Here is a 24,367-nt window from a genome sequence, read left to right as displayed (position 1 = left end):
CATTTGAAAAATCTGCCTGTCAGTTAAGGAAAGTTACCTGGATTTAAGAGGGGTATTTTGGTCTTTTCCTTACCTAGTCAAATTTAAGTGAAGTTCGGTAATACTTAGGGGTCTAAACTGATTTGGTTAATATTTTCAAATCCTAATTTAATCTAGGGTTTTTAGAGAAGTTAAAGACGGGGAGAAAAGAGAAAAGCCAAGGCGTTCTTCAAGATTTCTTGCAAATTCGAAGGTTGTTTCGCCAAGGGTTTAATCCCTAAGAGGTATGTGAGTTCTCATAGTGTTGGGTTCGTTCACCCACACACCAATCATGTTAATTTCAGCGTAATTTTGTTCTTGAAGTTGAAGAGTTAAAGTTCTTGAAGTTTCTTTCGTAATCTTGATTGTTGAGGTTTGATGATTTCTTGAGTTGAAAGTTGATGTTTTGAGTGTAGTTTTGAGTATATTCTTGTATACTTTTGTTGGGTATTCTAATCTAAGTGATTGGGGAAGAAACCATTCGATTCTAGGTGAATTGGGATTAGAAAACGAGTAAGAAAATTCGTCGAAAAAATTTGGGTTGGAGCTGGCGCACCGCGCCAACAATGCGCCATAGAAGAGTGTTTGTAGTTTACCTCATGGGGCGCAGCGCTACTCATCAGTGCGCCCCAACTTCCCTTCTGTAGTTCAGGGTCTGGCGCCCCGCGCCACTTAGTGTGCCAGGTCCCCTACTCTTTAGTCCCTCTTTTCGTATGAGTTCCCTCGAATCATAGCTATGTTTTCTAATTGATTTCTAAAATCTAAGGTACGTCTAAAACATCTAGAAATCATTCATAAATATGAACCATAACATTGACTCCATAAATTCAAATTTAAGATAGAGCTAAGAATGAAGTCTTGAGAGTTCTTTTGAATCCTTTGAGAAGTCTTTTGCAAACCTTTTAAGCTTGTTTTAAGACTTGAGCATTTGAATTTGAAGAAGAGTAAAGTTGCATTCATTTTCTTTAAAATGATATACGGGAACTAAGTATTCTCAAGAGTAAATGTTTTCACATTTAAGCAAGAGAGGAAACACTGATTTCCAAAAGAGTTCATGATCAGCTTCAAGTACCATGTCTTTTAAGAGTAAGATTTTTGAGTAATAATCTCGAACCATAGAAAGAGGAAATGTTTTCTTTAAAACATAATGAGCTAAGTATATTTTGGGAGTAGTATTGAGCACCAATATGGGGGAGAGTTCATACAACTCACAACCCTCATAAACCATATAGCCAATGTGGGTAGATAGGGTCATACTTTTTAGATGATTCCTTAATGCTTTTAGCATAGACTAGTGGATCCACTTAGTAGTAGGTTCTACACCCCGACAAAGTATAGGACGACTCTGGCATCGTGGGTTAGACGTTGTATAATCACATAGCTCATAGTGATGGTTGTTGGTTAGAGAAACTCCCACAGAGATATTTTGTATTCTTAAATACACAGAGTTTATTTTGTATTTTCATATGCAATCAGAGTTTATATTGTATCCTTGCATACAAACTGAGTACATTGTATTTTTAAATACATTGAGTTGTTCTTTACTGTTTTGAATGCTTTATATAAACTGCATATTTATTAGCGTTTTTATACTTCATTGAGTTGAGTATCCCTGAGTTGAGTTGAGATGAGGTAAGTGTTTCTTTCAGATTCCAGTTCAAGCTTATGTCTTATTTAGATCTCTCCTCACATGCTCGTACATTCCATGTACTAACGCCATTTGTCCTGCATCTTTTATGATGCAGATATAGGTAACCAGAATTAGCATCCACTGCTTCATTGATCCAATTGAGCTTCAGAGTTGTTGGTGAGCCTCCTTGCTTCTGGAGGATCCCTTGTTTACTTTCAGTCATTTCCTTTTGTTAGTAGGATGTCGTGGATCTTGTCCCGACATCCATCTCAGTTAGTAGAGGCTTCATAGATAGATAGACATTAGTTCATGAGTCTTGTTCATTTCAATTGTTATGTTATATACTTGAGTTGCCCTTGAGGCCAGTTTGAATGTTTATTTCTAAATATTCTAAGTTTGCTTTTGAGACATTTAGTAAAGTTGTGCTTTTGAGTTCATACTATTTATGAGTAAGTCTTCCACTAAGAGTTAAGCCAAGCCAAAGGTTCGCTTAGGGCCAGCAATGATTCTCGAGTGTCAGTTGCGTCCAGGGTGTAGGCTCGAGGCGTGACATTCCAGTACTATTTAAATTAGTTTACATTGTTAGAAATGTATTATGTTTGTTGTGAAATAATAACTATCGAATTTATAGTAATGTATAATATCAAATTCAAATTATATTATAACTATCGTTTATATTTAGAGTAAAGACATAAAGTGACACCTAAAGTTGTCTCGAATTTTCAAAAAGACACTTTAACTATACGGGTGTCCTATTACCCCACAAAAGTATTGAACATCGTTGTAAAATGGTCATTTTGACCCATTTTCTCAACTGGTTTGTGAACACGCACAATACGCGCGTGAATGTTTATTTTTTCTGATAAAACCCAATTAAAAAGTGCCACATTTCACTGGTTTTCTTTATTAATTATTTAAGTGATTTAAATCATCTTCTTCCCCAAAACATTACGTTTCAAACTCAACATTACCATTTTAAAGCTCTTCTTTATAATCATCTCCATTAACAACTTCCTTAAAGTCTCAATTGAGCAATCAATTCTCAAATTCCCTCTATTTTGAAATCCTAATTTGACTGAAAAACTCAAACCCAACAAAAATTGTTCACACTCAAGTGAGAAAATACTAAAACAAATTCAACCCAAAAACAGAGAAAGGCAAAAATCAAAGCAAAACCCAATTACAATACTAAGAAAGAGAAACAAAAAGAGAAAGATAATTATAAGACGAGTTATCGATCTTCAACAAAATTGTACTTCGAAATAACTATGTCCCAATTCAATTCTTGATTAGAGCAATAATGGCGAGTGGAGGTCCAAGCTTCTCCTCAGCAACTTTCTCAGCCTTAACTCTAAGTTTTGCCAATTGCTTTCTCCTCTCGTATGCTACCTGCGCTCTCTCCTTCCTCTTGTTCTCGAGTTCCTTGATAGAGAGACAAGAAAATGTGAAGAATTTGGAAAGCTGAGAAATAACAAAGAAAAAAAAGACTTTTCTACTTTAGTAAAGAATCGGGTCGGGCTGAACGGGTTGAAAAGAGTGAGCATCACGCGCGACAACCCAGACGAGGGAATGAGTCAAAATGGCCCATTTACAAAGATATCAAAAAGTTTTGTGGGGTGATAGAACACTTCCAAAGTTAAGGTGTCTTTATGAAAATATAGGACAACTTCAGTGGTGACTTTATGTCTTTTCTCTTATATTTATACAATTTTAATATAACTTTAATACATATTTATATCAAATAGTTATGGAATAATACATAAATATGTCCTTTAACTTGGCCTCATTTCATATTTAAGCCCTCCAACTTTGGATATGAACAAATATGCACTTAATTAAACTTGTATAAAATTTAACAAGTAGACACATAAGTCCAGCGTGGCACAATACACGTAGGACACCATGTAGGATAAAAATGACATGTAGGATGTCATATAGGACATGTGTGTCTATTTGTTCAACTTTATATAAGTTTAAGTGTCTACTTGTGCACATCCAAAGTTGAAGGGCATAAATGTATTTTGAAGCCAAGTTAAACATATTTATGTATTATGTCATATTTTTATTATCATATATGACATAATTTTAGCTTTAATAACCATTGACATAATACATAAACATGACCCTTAACTTGGTTTCAGCTAGCAACTATGACCTTTAACTTTAGGTGTGTACAAGTAGGCACTAAAACTTATATAAAATTAAAAAAATGCACACACTCATCCTACATGGCACCCTACATGTCAATTTTGTGTCCTACTTGGCGTCCTATATTTATTATGTCATGTAGGACATGTGTGTCTACTTGTTTAATTTTACGTAACTTTAAGTGCCTACTTGTACACACTCAAAGTTGGAGGACATAGTTGCACTTGAAGCCAAGTTTAGGGTCATGTTTATGTATTATGTCTTATATATATATGAGTAACACACCCAAGTGTTTAATTATTGGGTTATAGGTGAAGTGAAGTTGTTGTATCATCATCAAGAAGACAATGAATTTGGTGGTCCAACAATTACCTCCAATTTTGGTTCAATCACAATATCCCTCAAAACCAAGGTACAATCTCCAATCTTTTTTGCCTTCCATTCTCAAAATTCAATAATTGTATACTCTTAAAATAGTACCTTTTCCCCTATACTCTTAAAATAGACGACGATTATGTGATAATATATTTATATCTTGATGACATGCTTATATTTGATACAAGTTTAAATATTGTGAAAAGTGCCAAATTATTTTTGTCTACTAATTTTGATATGAAAGACCTGGATGAAGTGAATATGATACTGGAGTAAAAGTTATACTGAGTGAAGATGGTATAATGTTGTAATAAGAACACTATGTGGAAAGACTTCTTAAAATGTTTGAAAGTTTTGAGGTGACACTTGTAGTCACTCCTTACGATGCTAACTCTCAAATATTGAAAAAGAATTATGGTGAACCATTTGCTCAGTCTAAATATGCTCAAATTATTGAAAGTATGTTGCATTTAAGAAATTTTACTAATTCTGATATTGCCTATGTTGTGTTTAGATCGAGTAGATATACTCATAATCCCAATAAACAGCATTAGTTTGCATTAATTAGATTGATGAAATATATTTGAGAAAAAACTATGAATTATGGTATCATATATAGTGGATTTTTCTTTTACCTTAGAAGGGTATTGTGATGCAACCTGGATCTCTGATTCAGATGAGAGTGGATTTTTCTTTTACCTTAGAAGGGTATTGTGATGCAACCTGGATCTCTGATTCATATGAGACAATCCACTAGTGGATATGTGTTCACCTTAGTTGGTGGTGCAATATCCTGAAAATCAGCTAAATAGACGATCATTGCTAGATCGACTATGGAGTTAGAGTTTGTCGCTCTGGAGTTAGTTGGTTCTGAGGCAGCGTGGCTACGAAATTGTTTAGCGAATATCCCTTTAACAAAAGATGTGTTGCCTCTAGTGTTTTTACACTGTAATTGTCAAGCTGCAATTGCTATTGCTAAGAATAAATCTTATAATCGTAAGAGCAGACAAATGAAATTGAGGCATGATGTCATTAAGTAGTTGCTGAGAGATGAAATAATTGTAAATGATTATGTGAAAAATCGGTATTGAATTCAGCCGATTCATTGACTAAATTCGTGGGAAGAAAAATAATTCTTCAAACCTCAAAAGGGATGAATTTAAGGCCAATGTGATTGTCAATAGAGATACTAAGCCAACCCATGTGTTTGGAGATCCCATGAAGTAGGTTCATATGGGTAATAACAATTCAATATTGACACATCACACTAACTAAGAGTGTTTGAATTGTTTCTAATATTGTGGGATGAGTTGTTAACTCTTAATGAATTCATAATCCTTAATTAAGGATGGTGTATTTAAAGTAGTATGCACTTGATGAATTCACCTATATGAGAAGTGAAGTAAGCCTTCTCCTATGAGACTTTGGCCTAATCTCTAGAGCTCTCATGAATAATCAGGCATGCGCATGGCCTACTAGCACAAGTTGCATTGAACAACAAAATTACTGAGGTTAAAATGTGATTGATAAAGTCTTTATCTTTCAATAAGAATTATTGATTCATAGAAGTATTATATGTGCATCAGTAATTTTTTAACTTAAATTTTATCAATCTAAGTTTGGTTCATAATCCAAAAGACACTAAACCTATTACATTCTCTCAATGAAAATCCAATAAATTATATTCTTCTTATGTATAAATTCTTTTGAAATAAGATTGTAATTAAAATGATTTATTTCAAAAGAATTATTTTTTAAATGTGTTTAAAAAGTCTTCAAATATGTTATTATGAAGATAAGTTGACAAGTGGAAAATAGGTGTCGAGTGCACAAATGTTTAATGACACGTGTCCTAACACTTGTCAAGAATTTAACTCTATCTTTTTGCCTATATAAGGACATTACCCATTGATAAAAATCATTAGAAAACAAATACCAACACTTTCTTGCTCCCTCTTCTCTCTTCCGTTATGTTTCTTCCTTTTTAGCTTTTCTTCTGTTGATTAATTTCTTTGACTTTTTTATCTTATTTTTCCATTACTAACTTCTTGATGTTAATCACTTTTCTAATTCACGTATCTTCTATTTAATTAGATAGGTCTTTTTCAATCCTGCAAAAACATTTCACATTACTGAAATAATATTAATTGTATTACACTGCTTAAAATATTATAGTAGTTATTTTTAGTACTACTATTTTACTAAATAAATAGTTATATTATTATTGTAATATCTAATTATTTTCCAACATTACAAACCTTCTTCATATATGGTAATCTACAACTTCCTCTCTACTTTCTCAAAATCCAATAACAATACTACTCTATGGAAAATCTTCATTTCTACTATTCTTAGGAAATGGAATAGTAAGGTAAGAAACAATAAACCATTTCCTCCATGTCCAAAATCATGGCCTATAATTGGAAGCCTTCCTCAAATCTTCATAAAGAATAAGACAACATTTATTTATTGGATACACAAAATTATGGAGGAGATGAACACTGAAATTGCTTGCATTTATCTTGGCAAAGTTCATGTAATTCCTATAACTTCTCCTGAGCTTGCTTGTGAGTTCTTGAAGATCCAAGACTCCATTTTCTCATCTAGGCCTATTTGTATGTCTGCAAGCCTTATTAGTAATAACTACTTAACTTCTGTTTTCCTCCCCATTGGTGATCAATGGATGAAAATGAGGAAAATTCTTGCTTCTCATGTGTTATCACCAACCTCATTTCAATGGCTTCGTCCTAAAAGGGACGAAGCCATTGATGACCTTGTTCAATTCGTTTACAATCAATGCATCAACCAACAAGTTATTAATTTGAGGCAAGTGACAAGATGTTATTGTGGGAATGTTATTAGAAATATGATTTACAACAAGAGATCATTATTTGGAAGTATAGAAGAAGAGGAGCAAGTTGATGCACTTTTTACACTACTCAAGTATCTTCATTGTTTTGGTATATCAGATTACTTACCATGGTTAAGTGTGTTTGATTTAGATGGTCATAAAGCAATTATTAAGAAAGCCTATGACATAGCAACAAAACAAATTGATATTGAAGTTGATCATAGGATTCAAATATGGAAAGATGGCAACAAAATTTTGGAAGAAGACATCCTTGATGTTCTTATCATGCTCAAAGATGACAATGGAAATCCATTGATGAATGTTAAAGAGATTAAAGCACAAGTGCTTGTAAGTATACATTCAATTACTAAACTATGTGAACAAAGTTGTGTTGTGTTGTGTGATCATTGAAAGTCTTTTTGGTCAAACTTTTAAAATTTACTTATTCTGGAAAGTGTTTTTTGTCATATTACTTTTTGAGGATAGTCGTTTATATTTTGACCAATCAATTTGGAAAGTCCTTTTGTCAATTTGTATTTTACCAAAGCGCTATAAAAGTGTTATCGAAAAAAAAATCAACTTTGAAAAACAACTTCTCATACTATATTACTACTACTTAAAAGTAGTTATTTTTCTTAAACATTTGACCAAGCACTTTAACTATCTATTTCTAAACTAAGATCTATTTCTAAACTAAGTACTCTTGATTTCCAAAAATTTGGTCAAATAAGCAATGAATTATAATTCAGACCCTTAAATAGGCTATGTATTGACTCAAAAAATAAAAAATAAATACTCCCTTTGACCACACCCGAATTTATGTGGTACTTTTCATTTTTTAAAAGTCAAATAATTTAAATTTTTGTGTGTGGAATCTTCAATTTTCTTGAAATGAAATTTATATATTTGTAAACTACTTAAAAAGTATTATAAGTCACAATAATTGACAATTCAAAATAATTAAAAGATATATGAAAAATTTACGGTCAAAAATACATTTGTTTGAATCTCGAAATTTGAAAAGTGTCACATAAATTGAGACGGAAGGAGTATAAATTAATTCTGATCATCTGATCAGAAAGTGTTAATTGCTTACAAACAAAACTTCTATGCACAGGAACTCATGCTGGCAACAGTGGACAATCCCTCAAATGCAGTTGAATGGACACTTGCAGAAATGTTGAATCAACCAAAGCTAATGCAAAAAGCCATAAAAGAACTCAACAATATTGTTGGGATGAATAGATTGGTTCAAGAATCAGACTTGCCTAGGCTAAATTATGTCAAAGCTTGCATAAAAGAGGCATTTCGACTCCACCCCATAACGCCTTTTAATGTTCCTCATGTGTCTATTTCTGATACCATCATCGGTGAAAAGCACTTCATCCCTAAAGGGAGCATAGTGTTATTAAGTCGTCTTGGACTTGGCCGTAATCCTAGAGTTTGGAAGGATCCATTGAAGTTCAAGCCAGAACGCCACTTGAAAAAGAAAGATGGTGATGAAGTAGTTCTCACTGATTCAAAGTTACGTTTGTTGTCATTTAGTATTGGAAGACGAGGTTGTCCAGCTGTGAAACTTGGTTCAACAATTACTACAATATTACTTGCTAGACTTCTTCAAGGATTTACTTGGAGTTTACCACCAAATTCATCATGCAATGACTTAATTGACTCATCTAAGATGGATCATTTTTGTACTTTACCACTTCTTGCTCAAGCAAAAGCAAGATTAGCTAAGGACATGTATCTTTAACCTACAACTTTATGCAATATGTATTAAAAATTATAAAGCGTAATATCCAAACAACTTTCGAAGACAAATTTTATACTAAAAATTGTATCTATAATGATGGATCTATTATTGAAAAAAATGATTATTATTATTAATAATAATAATAATAATAATATTAATAATAATAATAATAATAATAAATGTGAATAATCTAGCACCTCTTCGTACATCCTTGCTTGCTGATGAGGGTATTTCAGTAATTTCATTGATTATAATAGTGTAAATATCTATCCTTTTAATTGAATTAAATAATTATTGGGAATTGTTATTTGGAATGACAACGTTTTATTATATTTACTTAAGTTTGTCCATCCCTTCAATTAATCATTTTACTTACTCTCTAATAAAACATACTACTAACTACTTACTAAAATGTTAAATAAAATTAATTTGACAAATTAAACTCCTAATAACATTGATTGATAAAAATAATTAGTATAGTCCTTTTTGATAAAATAAATCCAATTGACTGAAGAAAGATAAACAAAATAATTAGTCAAAGACCTTTAATAATTAATTAAATTATAGAGAAAAGACATAAAGTGACACCTGAAGTTGTCCCAAATTTTCAAAAAGACACCTTAACTATGCGGGTGTCCAATTACCCCATAAAAGTATTAAATACATTTATAAACAAAGCATTTTGAACCAGTTTCTCATCTATGAACAAATGCGTGTTTCTCACCCTTTTAATTAATAAATTTAATTTAAAAAGCAGATTAACTTGATCTAAATCGTTTCAAAAACAAAAATTCTTGGTAATACTTTAAAATAGAGAAACCCACAAAATTTTCCTTCAAACTTCCAATTTTTAATCAACAACCCACAAAATTCTAACTCAATTCCTCAACCCACAAAATTCTAACTCAAATTCATCAACCCACTTTACAATTTTACTCCTTAGATTGATTCAATTGACTCAAAAATCTCTAGCTATTGCTCCTGCAATATACAACAATGACGGCTATTCCCCTTTTTCCCTCCGTGGAACATTTCAATGTCACCATGGCTACCCAACTGGTTCTTCTTCTCCTATTACTGCTTTTCCAACTTTGTTATCAAATGACTTCTAATTAATTTTTTGGATTGAAAATTAAATTGAATTCTTATCTTTTTTAGCCGATTTCACCGGTGGGAGAGTGTTGGTTTTTTCAGTTAAAATCGTCAACCAAAGGCTCTCTTGAAATTTTGGGGAAGATGGTGCATTTAAAAATGAATTAATTAATTAATGGACAAAATAACTAAAATGTGTCGCTTTTTAATTGGTTTTTGGGAGTAAAGTGATACATTCAAGCGCTGTCATCAGCGTGTTCACAAACATAGGGAGAAAATTGATCAAAATGGTCCATTTACAAAGATAGTTAATACTTTTGTGGGGTAATATGTCACTTGTATAGTTAAAGTGTCTTTTTAAAAATTCGAGACAACATCAGGTGTCACTTTATGTCTTTTCTCTAAATTATATTATTAACACATAAGTTTAAAAGAAACTTTTTAATTCATGCTAATCAACACGATTTGAAAATAAGGCAAATTTTGTTTTTGAACTTTTAAATTTTAAATAAAAGTTTGGAAAAATAAAATTATGAACTTTAGAACGCAAAAGTGACCCCTTGAACTTGTAACGATTTTCCGTATAGACACCTTAACAAGGACTCCTTCCTATTGAACACTTAAACCACTCAAAAAGTGTACCTATCTAACACACCTCGCTGACTTGGCACTTATCGTGTGAGGCACTCCTTTTGAGCACGTGAAGTGAGAAAAAAAAAGTTGATGTGTCTGATTGGCACACTTTAACATACTTAACGGTCAAAATCTTTCCCTTTTATTTATCCAACCCTAGATTCGTCCCCTTTTTTTATTTCTCATCTTTTTCTTCTCCACATCTCACCATTGTTGCTGCTACAGTGAAGATCAAAAAAATTTCTTCATTCGTCTTCTTCACAACGAAGGAAATGTCCAATTTGTCGATTTCAACTTCTTCAGATGCAAATGTGTTTTGTCGATGTGGGGTCAATGCTGAATTGAAAATTTCATGGACACAACTTAATACATGATGTCGATTTTTTTGCTACAAAAACACAAAGGTAAGCTTTTTATCATTATTCTAATCTGGTTAAACAAATCGCTGTCAATCGCTAATTATAGTTTAATTATTTTGATAATTTGTGTAGAGAAGAGGTGGATACGATTATTTTCGATGGTACGATGATGAAATACCGCCTCAAGCAAAAAGATCATATGGGGTCTATTGAAAAGAATCAAATCCTATGAACAAGAGAGGAAGTGGGCAAGAAAAATCAGGATCATATGCGTTATTGCACTCGTGATTTTCGCTATATGGAAATATTTATGTAAGTAGTCTTAGAGTGATTGTATTAGTAGTCTTGTATTTCTGTTGTACTGATTTTGGATGAAGGAATGGAGATAAGTTGTTCATTAATTTATCATATTGCTCATCTCTGCGACGCGAAGACATCTTTAAATTCCCATTCGCACACAATTGCTCATCTCCGCGACGCGGGCACTCCACGGAGTGTTCTGCCTCAAACTCGCTTTGTTGAATTAATTTAGAAATCCCTCTCCGCGACGCGGAGAGGGCACAGAGTGCTCTGCCTGGAATTTGATTTCACAAGCCAAATTATAATTCCTCTCCGCGACGCGGAGAGGATACGGAGATGCCTTAAGTGACATTTCTTCAAGCTTCTTCCTTGCTTTCTTCACCTCCAAAGAACAATAACCATACTAAGTGAACAACACAACAACATTCAACTCCAAACAAGCATGAATGATCGACAAAAAGTTCTTGGCATTTCCTACTAAGAAAATCCACATTTAAACCACTAGTTATAGTGTACATCAAAAACATCACAAAACATATTAAAGCAGTCTCAATATTGTTTCCTGCTGCATTACAGATTCAAAATAAAACAACGCCTAAGTGTACATCAAAATCACCCAAAACATATTAAAGTAGTCACACCCTTATGTTCTTGCTCTTGTTGCACTAGACGTTTGCAGATCCACCCCCTTTGGACTTACTCATGCGTTGTAATTGTGGAGTGGTGACAACATCTTTATCCTTCCATTTCAATCCATGAGGCTTATAACGAATATCAATGTTTGTTGGTGTTGCACACTTGAAAACAACTGGAGTAACAACTCTTTCACCTGTTGTACCAGACTGTATACAAGAAACTAAAATAAGTGCCTATTATCAAAGTAGATTGTAAATAATTGAAGTTGGCTATACTCTTACATTTAATGTTTGTCTGCCACTTATATCATCAGTGTAGATGCCAAATCCCACAGTCTTAGGCCTTTTGTTTCCTCCGGTTGACGTTGATGCTCCTTCTCTTCCCCTACCTCTTCCTGTTTGTTGCCCTCTTGTAACAGTTGAAATATCATCACCTCCTCTCCACCTGCCTTTTCCCCTGCCCCTTCCCATACCTCTTCCAGCTTATTGAACTCTTCTAACAATTGAAGTATCATCACAGATAGAAGTTGATTTTTGGACTGAGCAGACATGTTGTGATGGTCTCCAGGTTGGTGGCTGGCTAAAACCTACAGGTTGGCTAGAGCTTGGTGGTTGGCAAAAGCTTGTTGGTTGCCTTGAGCTTGGTGGTTGGCTAGAACCTACAGGTTGGCTTGAGCTTGGTGGCTGGCTATAACCTGTAGGTTTCCTTGAGCTAGCAGGTTGGCTTGAGCTTGCAGGTTGGCTTGACCTTCCAGGTCTAGGTTGGGTTGAGCTTTCAGGCTGACCCATTTAAGAAGATTTAATAGTGTAAATAAGAAAAAGAAAAATTGTATTGCATTTTATCTATTTAATTGAAGTAATCAAAGGTTGGCTTGAGTATTACCACATATTTGCAGGCTTTATTATTGTGGCCTTGTTGATGACACTTGGAGCTAGTCATTTTTACACCTCTCCTGGACAACTTTCCATACTTCTTTCTTGGCTCATCCTTTGACTTTCTTCCGCATTTTGGTGGTCTGCCAGACATTTGTTTTGGTTCAGGAGGCTTAATCACTATATCACTAGCGTGAGGCCACATTTTGATGTTAGGTATTGGCTGGATAAAGTAATTATCAGCCTTCATAAAAGTATCTTTTCTATACCAATGTACAACATGTTTCAGGGTCTTGGCCTGCATGTTGATATGCCAAAACAGCATGTTGACATGGTATGCCTCTCAACTGCGAGGTTCTACAAGTACATGTCTTCTTCAGTGGCGTAGCCAGGAATTTAATGAAGGGTGTCCAAACTTTTAATAGTAATTTTTTTTAAAAAAAACGACGATTTAAATTACCAAAACAAATAATCAAGTTAAATATAGGAATATTTTTAATAGAATTTCAAGTGTATAATTCAAAACTAACATAAAGAAAATAAACTACTATTAAAAAGATAATTTAAATATATTTTTACAATTATACTCGATGAGGTTTCATATCCTGAAACGTTTTTATAATAGACTCATTAGAAATAGTACGAAATACTTTCTTTTCTACATAGGCACTATACAACCGTCTAAAAAATCATCATCCATTCGATTTTGCAAGTCATTTTTAGAGTATTTAAATCAATGCTTTGTTTTTGAGAAGAATGTGACAACATCTCTAATTGATCTACCGTTGTTTCTTTATTTGGTTGACTTAGAGAAGTCAGACTTTTTTTGGTACTCTATTATAATAATTTCTCATGTGTATTGAAACTTGAAACTAAAATATTAAGTTGGTTATTTTTGTTATAAAATAAGAGAAGGAGAAGAAAAAACAGAGAGAGAATTATTGAGATTCTATTCTTAATAATTTTGTGATATAATTTGGGTAAATGAGTTTCCTATTTATAGAGAAAGAAAACCTTATTCCATAAGGGAAAAGTATTAAAATTTAAGGAAATCTTATTCCATAAGGAAAAGGTATTAAAATTTAAGGAAATAATTCAATTTTAATTGAAAAAATCCACAAGAAAAAGTATGAAATTCAAGGAAATCTTATTCTACAAGGAAAATGTATTAAAATTTAAGGAAATAATTTAATTTTAATTGAAAAAAAATAGTTAGTAAAGGAGGGATTCGAACTTGGGTCTTGGAGACCTTCATGATACTATTAACCACCAAGCTATTGAACTTTTATGTTAAAATTACGCATGTTTATTTACTTAATTGAATTCAAGAAGTCAAAATAATTACAAAAAAAGAATACAACCCTGCGGGGAATCGAACCGGGACAAAAAGTAGGATTGCACAGGCTATTGCCAACTCCACTGCACATCACTTTGTTATTTCAGGGGGTCCAAATTCTATATATACCAATATAAGGTCAAAATTTTACGTGTATATATAGTATAATTTTTCGACGAAGGGTGTCCAATTGGACACCCTGGAGCCTACGTGGCTCCGCCCCTGGTCTTCTTTCTGATATCAATAATATGCCTATAATGACCATCTAAAATTCCATATCCAAATTGGTCATTGAACCTAACTTGACAATCTCTAGCATAATCTTTATTTTCTTCAAGTTACTAAACTTATCATAGGAGAAATGTCTGATATCCAAGTGTCAACAAATTTTCTCATCTCAACATTTCTATCCATTATCTTATGTCTAATCTCCTCTAACATGGTGATAATTGATTCATGTCTAGCAGCTAATATCCAAGAATTAAATGTCTCACACATATTATTCTCAACAATATCACACTTAACATGCTCCTTAAAATATGTTTTACACCATGTCTTTTTTTTCATAATGTAACAAGTCCCCACAGATCTTCTTATTACCAAGTTTATTAAGTTTGTCCATTTCATCTTGAAATTTTACCTCAAAACTTGATTTTGCACATCTCCAGAATTATTTTCTTCTTTCTTCTCCTCTCCAACTCTTCTGCCAATTAGACCAGATGTGTCTAGCACACATCGTCTGCTCACAATCTGGCAGCAACTCCATCATGGCTGCTACAAGACCCTACATATCATAATAATTGAAATTTATGACTAATAATAATTAAATATGTAGGTAATGAGATAAAAATTATGAATATTGTTGCAAGTTAGTTCAAATTGATTGGGTGTGAGTAGATTATGATGTGATTTCATGATTTTGATATGATTCTACATGTATACTTGACTAACCTAAGATTCTAAGGTGAAATTGATGTGGCCTAGGGTTATTTCATGAAAGAGGCAAATTGAGGGTTTAGATGTGACCTTTTAGGATTGAAAAACTTCTTGATGAATTTCCTTAGATTAGATCACCTAGACATGAATTGCTTATAACTAAATCTTGTAGACATGAACTAACTTGATTAGGGCTTATATGATGAATCATGGTTGAAGTACTATTGAGATTTAGTTTACTTGATGCTATGTGTGTATAATTGAATAAAAATGAAGCATGTGGTTAGTTTACCTTGAGAGTTAGGTTTACATGATGACCATGTGAGGTGTTGCTTGAGAGTAATGCTCATAATATGAAGATGACTCCTAGGGATTTAATGGTAAAAGATAATATGAATAACTTAAGGATGCTAAACCTTAAAGAAGGAAGCTATTATGCATGTTGAATTGTATATGGAATTATTGTGAAAGGACTTCATCCACATGATCTATAATATGAGTGTATGAGTGTATACATGCAATGAATATTGTAATTGAGTTATGACTATATCTATGTCTCATGTGGTGAATGCTTGATGTGCTGACTTAACATGATCCTAGCATGCAAGATATGAGGGGTATGCATGATTATGATGTTATGTGCAGGTTTTATGAACACTTAAAAAGTGAAGTGTCTATGATGATAATGTTGTTGTTGTATCATTGAAAGGACAATTACACACACACATACCCCTCATGCATGAACATGACTATGATGTGACTAAGGTGATTTTGAAAGGCTAATTCTCATATGCACCCTCACACATGACTATGCATGAAGTGTGTATGTTTATGACAAGTTTGTTGTGTTGATTGAAAGGCTATTCTCATGAACACACTATGAATATGATATGAAAGGTTTACTCACATATTAATGATTCTAAGGTTGAAATGACATTCTCACCTAATAAATCTATAAGCTATTATGATACTATGTTTGAGTGCCTAGTGCATTCTTTCATGAACATGAACTTAAGTAAAGAATTAATATGACTTTTAAAGGGAATTATTCTTAGCACGGAGTGGATATGAAAAATGAAATGGAAGCTTTTACGTTAAAAAGTCTGGCTTCCTAATGTAAGTGATCTCATGAGATGGAAACCTTTTACGCTAGTAGTCCGGGTTTCTAGTAGCAATCTCCATATCCCATAACTATGTGCCTACATAGGTCTTTAGCTAGTGGATCTACCTAAAAGCTAAATATGTTAGTTCTACCTTAGGCAAGTAGGACACCTCTTTTCGGTATGGGGGGTAAGACACCGGATTCCATGTAGCTTAACATGGTCTATGTCGGTTAAGGCTATATTTCCCTATATGATGAGAATATGAATTACGATAAGAACATGAGTTATGTAGTATGGTTCCTCAAGATGTTCTACTTAGTATGAGTGGGGGTATGAGACTTCATTCATGCATTGCACAAGTAGACTTTGAGAGTGGGCATGGTATGCCTCTCTTATGATATGATGATTATGAGTTAAATGTATTCTTTTTATGAATTAAGAACATGAACTATACTTATGACTTCTTAATGAGCTTTACGTAGTGTGAGTTGGGGTATGGGACTTCACTTATACATTGCACAAGTTGACTTATAAGGGGTTATGGTGTGGTTTCCTTATGATATGAAGATATATGAATTTATGTATGCATGATATGGATTGTTTCTATAAGTGTTGGCTATGGATACAGTTAAGGTATGTTATGCATGATTATGGTGGCCTAAAAGTGAGACTTAGTGTAGATAAGATTATGGAATCCTGTCTATACATTGCACAAGTGTAGCTTAGGGTTGCTTATGTGATAGTTCTATTATGATGATATGATCTTGGTATGTAATTATGCATGTGAACTATGTCTTGTGAAGAGTGGAGTATGCATTATGTTGTGTTGGAGACTATGCTTGTGATTATGATGATATCTTTTATGTTATGATGAATTGTGCATGGTTTGTCTTATGAGCTACATTCTCCAACTATTTCAAAGATGATATTCAAAAGTGGCATATATCATGGTTTCAGATAAAATGTCCCTTTTATGCATGTTTTAAAGATTTTTGTGCATGGCTTCCATACTTAGTACATTTTTGTGCTAACCCATATATCTACATTTTCTATAAGTGTAGGGTTTGGTGATATCGGATTCTACCCTCATGGCTAGGACTATAGTAGATCAAGAAGAAGAAGATTGGTGAGTCCTTATAGTATTTGAGGGCTTGACCATATGTCGTTTATGTTTTAGACTTATGTAAGGGCTACGGCCCTAAGATTGTTTTCAAGAGTTTTAATTCAAATGTTATAGATGGTTTGGGACATAGTGTCATAGACTCTCTCTTATTATATGAAAGACTTCGATTGTAAATAAAAGTTTTAATTTTCCACATTTTTTTCCTATGTTCTTATGTCATGATATGCTAAGGGTTTGTATGAGACCCCTTCGGGGTCAAGTACGCATTGTTACATCTATGGGTACCCTTGGGTCGTGATAAACTATGTATTAGAGCATAAGGTTTTGGGATGGTTTTAGGATGTCTCAAACTACATCTAGTAGAGTCTTGTTCATAAATATGAAGCGCACCACAATTTATGAATAGAAGCCTATCAAATGTTAGGAAAACTTCACTTTTTCATTCTCTAAGTCGTGCCCTAAAGCTTAGGTTTATTAGGTCTTTCTCCTAATATGTGCCCTATGGTTTTCAGGATATGACTACTTCAAGGGCTTACGTTGAAAGGAATGAGGAAGACAATGTGGAGCAAGAGATTCCTCTCCAAGCTCCTCTCCAAGATCCAATAGTCCCTATAGGGGAATATGTGTCTAAGGAGAAGATTAGGTATGGTTTTCAATTGTTGACTCAAGTTGGGATAAAGATTCCGGAATTTTATGGGTCAACGATGGATGAAGATCCTTTAGAGTTTATAGATGAGGTCACTAGGGTGTTAAACCTTACAGGAGTAACTCCAGTAGAGAAGACAGAATGGGACGCTTACCAATTGAAGGATGTTGCTCTAATGTGGTTAAGTCAATGGAAAGAGGTGAGGCTGGTAGAAGCAGGCCCTATGGAATGGGAAAGATTTAAGAATGGGTGCATTGATAGGTTTTGTCCTTTAGATATGAGAGAGGCTAAGATACTTGAGTTTATTAACCTTCGCCAGGGTAGGATGAGTGTTAAAGAGTATGCTCGGGTGTTCACTAAGTTGTCAAGATATGCTCCATCCATAGTGGCCAACCCTAGGATGAACATGAGTAAGTTTGTGTCGGGTGTATCCGACTTGATAGCGAAAGAATGTAGTATGATTATGCTTAAGAATGATATAAATATTGATTGTCTTGTGATCCATGCTCAACAGTTTGAAAGGGAGAAACTTGAAGAGAGGTCTAGAGGAACAAAGAGGTATAGAGTTGATGATGACCCTTCTCATGATTGTGAAGTTTTGGATGTTGTATGTGTCCAAAAGTTTCCTTGTCCCATAGAGTTACTCTGGTTAACCTTGATAGGATTTGGATGCATGATTATTAGACCTCTATTGGTTTTAGAGCCCGATAAGGTCATGTTATTTTTTGGTGATGCTTTGGGATTGTTTGAAGGGAGTAATATTTGAGGTCTTAGTAAGGGGGCTTACTCCCAAGGGGTAGATGATGTGCTTAGATAGCAATATCAATTGAGATTCCCAACATCCTCATCCCTTTCTTCTATTCCTATTCAAGCTTAAGGCCAAGAGTTCCTTTTGGGCTTGTTTTATGTCTAGGAGTCATGAGTGTTTTAGAAATTTCCATGACCTCCTCATGTTATGCATGTTTCTGAACGACTCCTATTTTGTATAAAATGAGTTTTCATAATCTATATGTTTCTCATGTTGTTGTGCATTATAATATAATGATGGCATATTTGACTTCATGAGATGATTGATGAACATGCTTTGTTATGCTTTTGATAAGATGGCATATTGGCTCCATATTGTTGTGTTGAGCTTGCTTTTAATGGGAAAATGTAGTTCCTCCTATGATTATGTGATTGAAGATGTTTAGATGAGTTTGTATAGGCTTACTCCCAAGGGGGAGATGGTGTGCCTAACTAACATTGTTATTATGTGCTTATTCGTTGCCATGACTTCCTTATATAATGCATGTTCATGAAAACTTGTATTTAGAAGAAAATGAGTTATGTGAATTGTTTTTCCTCATGTTGTAGTGCTTTGAGTAAGAGTTGCCTATTGTACTGCATGCTTTAGTTAGGAGTTGAGAAATTCCACCTTGAATAAAATGCTTTGTTTTGAGAAGTATTTGCATATGAGTTCCATGAGAGTATGTTGAGCATATTATGAGTTGGAGAAGGTAATTCCTCCAATGAAATGAGAAATGTTGAAGTTTTCATGCATAATGAGTTTGTAGATGTAGTTCCTACTTTCTTGTGTTAAATGGATTACGGTTGAGATGGAGTTGATGTTTCCTCCTTGATTATGTGCATTTTGATGTTTCATGCATGATAGGCTTCTAGTCTTGAGTCTTTAAGTTCCGTAAAAGTGTTTAAAGTGTCATTCAAGGACGAATGTTCCTAAGGGGGAGATAATGTAACGACCCGGAAAGCTAGTAGGTGGAACTAGAGCCTAATGAGTGTGTGATTGAGTTTGATAGGGGCAGTGAGGTTGTAAAATGAGTTCCCGAGATTTGGTTGAGGAGTTTAGGGGTTAGACGTCAAGGTACGACCCCCCAAGGACCAACCAAGGGTCCTTGAGGAGGACCCTAAAGTCTAATCTCCAAAGATGCCTAGAACCAAAAAGTTGTCAAAAATGGGGTGACCTACGGATGACACCCACTGGGAGTAGGTCCATCCACTCCCTGTAGGTCATGGGGCGTAGGTCAAGGACCCATTTTAGGAGCTGCAGACCTGACCTACGACTCAACAGCACAACCCCTAGGTCCACTCACGTTCCGTGAGGGGTGGGTGTGAGTCTTGACCTACAAAAGTTGTCTAGGTTCGGCCAAAGCTTAGACATTTTAGGTAATTCGTGTTTAATTAGTTTTAAGTAGTGGTTTTTTAATATAGTATCTATACATATATATAAAGTATTTTAAATCATTAAAACATCCTAATTAATTTATTATAACCCAAGACCCGAAATCAAATCCCAACTACTCTCCTCACCAAAATCTTCTCTCTAGAAACCTCCATTGAAGAACAAAATCAAGGTCAAGTATACGGGTCAAAGAGCCGCCTTTTCTCTTCAAATTCGTGAGGAAATCTACATGAGGTATGGAAGTTTTCATCCTTGGATAGCTATCACCCAAGGAGTCCCTTCAAAATCTTTTATCTCAAATCTAGAAATCTCGAAATAGCTAGGGTTTCAACTCAACCCCATGGATTCCTTTCAAAGTTGCTTTTAGAGGTTAAATTGTGTTTGTTTATGAATGTATTACGGATTTTATATGATTTCAACTTGAATTCCTCAAGAATTCATGAGTTCTCTAATCCTAGCTATGGTTCTTACATTATGAATGTTGTTGCAAGTTGGTCCAAATTAATTGGGTGTGAGTAGATTATGATGTGATTTCATGAATTTGATATGATTCTACATGTATACTTGACTAACCTAAGATTCTAGGGTGAAATTGATGTGGCCTAGGGTTATTTCATGAAAGAGGCAAATTGAGGGTTTAGATGTGACCTTCTAGGATTGATGAACTTCTTGATGAACTGCCTTAGATTAGATCACCTAGACATGAATTTCTTATAAGTAAAGCTTATAGACATGAACTAACTTGATTAGGGCTTACATGATGAATTATGGTTGAAATCGTATTGAGATTTAGGTTACTTGATGTGATGTGTCTATAATTGAGTAAGAATGAAGCATGTGGTTAGTTTACCTTGAGAGTTAGGTTTACATGATGACATGTGAGGGTTGGCTCGAGAGTGATGCTCATAATATGAAGATGACTCTTAGGGCTTTAATGGTAAAAGATAGTATGAATAAGTTAAGGATGTTAAAGCTTAAAGAAGGAAGCTATTATGTATGTTAAATTATATATGGCATTATTGTGAAAGGACTTCATCCACATGATCTATAATAAGAGTATATTAGTGTATACATGGAATGAATGTTGTAATTGAGTTATGACTATATCTATGTCTCATGTGGTGAATGCTAGATGTGTTGACTTAACATGATCCTTGGATGCTAGATATGAGGGGCATGCATGATTATGATGTTATGTGCATGTTTTATGAACACTTAGAAAGTGAAGTGTCTATAATGATAATGTTGTTGTTGTGTCACTGAAAGAACAAGTACACACACATACCCACCCCACCCCTCATGCGTGAACATGACTATGATGTGACTAAGGTGAAGTTGAAAGGCTAATTCTCATATGCACCCTCACACATGACTATGCATGAAGTATGTATGTTTATGATAAGTTGTTGTGTTGATTGAAAGGCTATTCTCATGAGCACACTATGAATATGATATGAAAGGTTTACTCACATATTAATGATTCTAAGATTGAAAGGACATTCTCACCTAATGAATCTATGAGCTATTATCATACTATGTTGGTTTAAGTGCCTAGTGCATTCTTTCATGAACATGAACTTAAGTAAAGACTTAACATGACTTTTAAAGGGAATTATGCTTAGCACCGAGTGGAAATGAAAAATGAGATGGAAGCTTTTACGTTAGAATGTTTGGCTTCGCAATGTAAGTGATCTCATGAGATGGAAACCTTTTACGCTAGTAGTTCGGGTTTCTAGTAGCAATCTCTCTATGTCTTGTGAAGATAGGAGTATTCATTATGATGTGTTGGAGACTATGCTTGTGATTATGACGATATACTTTATGTTATGATGAATTGTGCATGGTTTGTCTTGCGAGCTACATTTTCCAACTATTTCAAAGATGATGTTCAAAAGTGGCATATATCATGATTTCAAATAAAATATCCCTTTTATGCATGTTTTAAGGATTTTTGTGCATGACTTGCATACTTAGTATATTTTTGTGCTAACCCATATTTTTACGTTTTCTATAAGTGTAAGGTTTAGTGATATTGGATTCTACCCTCATGGCTAGGACTATAGTAGATCAAGAGGAATAAGATTGGTGAGTCCTCATAGTATTCGAGGGCTTAATCATATGTCCTTTATGTCTTTCATTTATGTTTTAGACTTATGTAAGGGCTACGGCCTTACGATTGTATTCAAGAGTTTTAATTCAAGTGTTATAGTTAGTTTGATACATAGTGTCATAGACTCTCTCTTATTATATGAAAGACTTCGAGTGCAAAGAAAAGTTTTAATTTTCCACATTTTTTCCTATGTTCTTATGTCATGGTATGCTAAGGGCTTGTATGAGACCCCTTCGGGGTCAAGTACGCTGTGTTACATCTAGGGGGTACCCCTGGGTCGTGACACCTAACCTTTGGGGTTTGACAATATGACCAATTGTTGTATTTGACTAAATGGGTATTATCGATTAGTGAGTTTTGGTGTTAATTTGAAGTGGGTCTAAATTATTATTGTGGTTTAACTTCATCATTGCATATTAAGTGTAATATAGTTCAGAGTTTTGTGCTTGCTCGAGAGAGAAGTACAGAGCCAATGTAGTAATTTGGCATCCTTAGTAGTGAGTCATGACGGTTTTAGCTTGAGAAACTAAAACCCAAAATTCAGCCTTTGTATCTAGCTCGAAAGAGTGGATTTGATGGGAAAGAGGGATGTTCGTTTTTTGGATAGTGTTAAGGTTCGAGAGAACTCAACGCAAATAAGGTAATTGTTCGAGAAAAAATTACCTTACTTATAGTCCATTCTACCCATAACGAATTAACATTATCAGTAATGATGTACACCCATTAAGTTGAATTTGGCAGTTGGTTAGTCAATCCCCCAGGTGTTTTCAAGTTATTTGTTTGTTCCTTGTTGATTGTTATGTGGGTTGGTAATAACACCCTGGAATTTGACTGTTAAACTCTTAATTGTTGTGTTGTTCAGATACAAAGGTTACCGTTATACTTTCATATTTGGATTCAAAAGAAATCTACTCCCTGTGGGTTTGACCCTAACTCAGTAGGTTGGATGATATACTGACTAACGATCGTTGTTGCTTAGAATTGGATGAAGTGTCTTTGTAACGTTAATCAAAATGGTGTTGCTGCTGGGGAGTAGCATTGTTTAGAGTTCTTTTATTGAGATTTGACTTGTGAATTTGTCGGTTGTAGTTGAATCTATTAGGGTTGCATTGTGCTCGTGTTGAGCGAGTTGAATAGAAGTAAGAATGAGTGAGGCAGAAGGGGATGGTAGCCAAGTAGGTCACCAAAACGGTATTGATGATACTAATAGTGTATACAACCTATCTCAACCAGGTGAAATGGGTGCAATTTGCCTACCTCCAACTGATGGAAATGCAACATTTGAGGTCACGAGCACAACTCTTCGTCTCCTCCAAATAAAGGGTTTTTATGGTGGGCTGGCTCACGAAGATCCACATGATCATATGAGGAATTTTATAGATGTGTGCAGCCCGTTTTCATTCAAGAGTGTGCCACAAGAATCAATCCAGCTCAGATTATTTCCATTATCTCTGACGGGGGAAACTAGCATGTGGTTGGCTGAGTTACCAAAGAATTCTATCATGTCGTGGGATGAGCTTATCACGACATTTAATGCAAGATTCTTCCCTCCATCAAGGATGATGAAACTCAGGGATAACATTCAAGGTTTTAAGCGATTGGAGGGTGAACCCATCCATGAAACGTGGTTGAGGTTTAAGAAACTCCTACTTCAATGCCCAACTCACGGGCTACCAAACGATTTGCTACTCCAATATTTTTACCAGAGTCTTGATTCGATTAACAAAGGAGTGGCTGATCAATTGGTTCGAGGGGGAATAATGTTCCAATCATTTGAGGTGGCTTCGTTTCTTTTTGAAGACATGATGAAAATAAATCAAGCTTGGTACATTCAAGAGGATCAAGTCTCTTCTTTTTGTTTTAGAATGACCCAAGAACAACTTGATAAGGAAAGAGAAAGGGATGAGCAAAGTGATTATTGGAAAAGGGAAAATGTTGGCCCAAATGGAGCTACTACAAGAGCATATGCTGGAGAATGTGAGAAAGTCAAATGGAGTGTTTAGAGTTGAGGAGGGTTCTTCCTCTGGTTATTTAAAACCGGGGGAGAATCAAGGTTGGAATTCTAAGAAATACGAGGAGGGTTTCCACCCACACTATTTACAGCGAGGTGGAAATCAAGGTTGGAACTATCACAAGGAGGAAGAGCAAAAAAGATACTATCAAGAATGGGCTGAGCAAAGTGATTATTGGAAAATGGAGGATGATCATGAAGAGGACCACACTCAATCGAGTGAGAGCCCAAAGTCGAAAGGGAGTGCAAGTAG

The 24,367-nt window shown here is 34.5% G+C and overlaps 3 protein-coding genes across 3 annotated transcripts in view; 1 reads left to right on the top strand and 2 right to left on the bottom strand.

Moving 5' to 3' along the window:
* LOC125862923 (probable protein phosphatase 2C 55) overlaps nucleotides 1-24,367 on the bottom strand; it is a 217,629-nt gene that overhangs the window by 16,615 nt on the left and 176,647 nt on the right. The window lies entirely within an intron of this gene.
* Nucleotides 6,441-8,775, top strand: LOC125862917 (isoleucine N-monooxygenase 1-like). The gene is made up of 2 exons (XM_049543038.1): nucleotides 6,441-7,370; nucleotides 8,140-8,775. Exons 1-2 carry the CDS (start codon nucleotides 6,441-6,443, stop codon nucleotides 8,773-8,775), a joined length of 1,566 nt encoding a protein of 521 aa, XP_049398995.1.
* On the bottom strand, nucleotides 12,278-12,971 carry LOC125861616 (uncharacterized). The gene is made up of 2 exons (XM_049541473.1): nucleotides 12,678-12,971; nucleotides 12,278-12,574 (listed from the first exon to the last, which is right to left on the bottom strand). The coding sequence occupies exons 1-2, from the start codon at nucleotides 12,969-12,971 to the stop codon at nucleotides 12,278-12,280; spliced, it is 591 nt and encodes a 196-aa protein (XP_049397430.1).

The sequence above is a fragment of the Solanum stenotomum genome, chromosome 4 (assembly GCF_019186545.1).
Source record: "Solanum stenotomum isolate F172 chromosome 4, ASM1918654v1, whole genome shotgun sequence".
NCBI lineage: Eukaryota > Viridiplantae > Streptophyta > Magnoliopsida > Solanales > Solanaceae > Solanum > Solanum stenotomum.
Note: the sequence above shows the minus strand (reverse complement) of the source record. Positions and strands in the feature narration are given on the sequence as shown.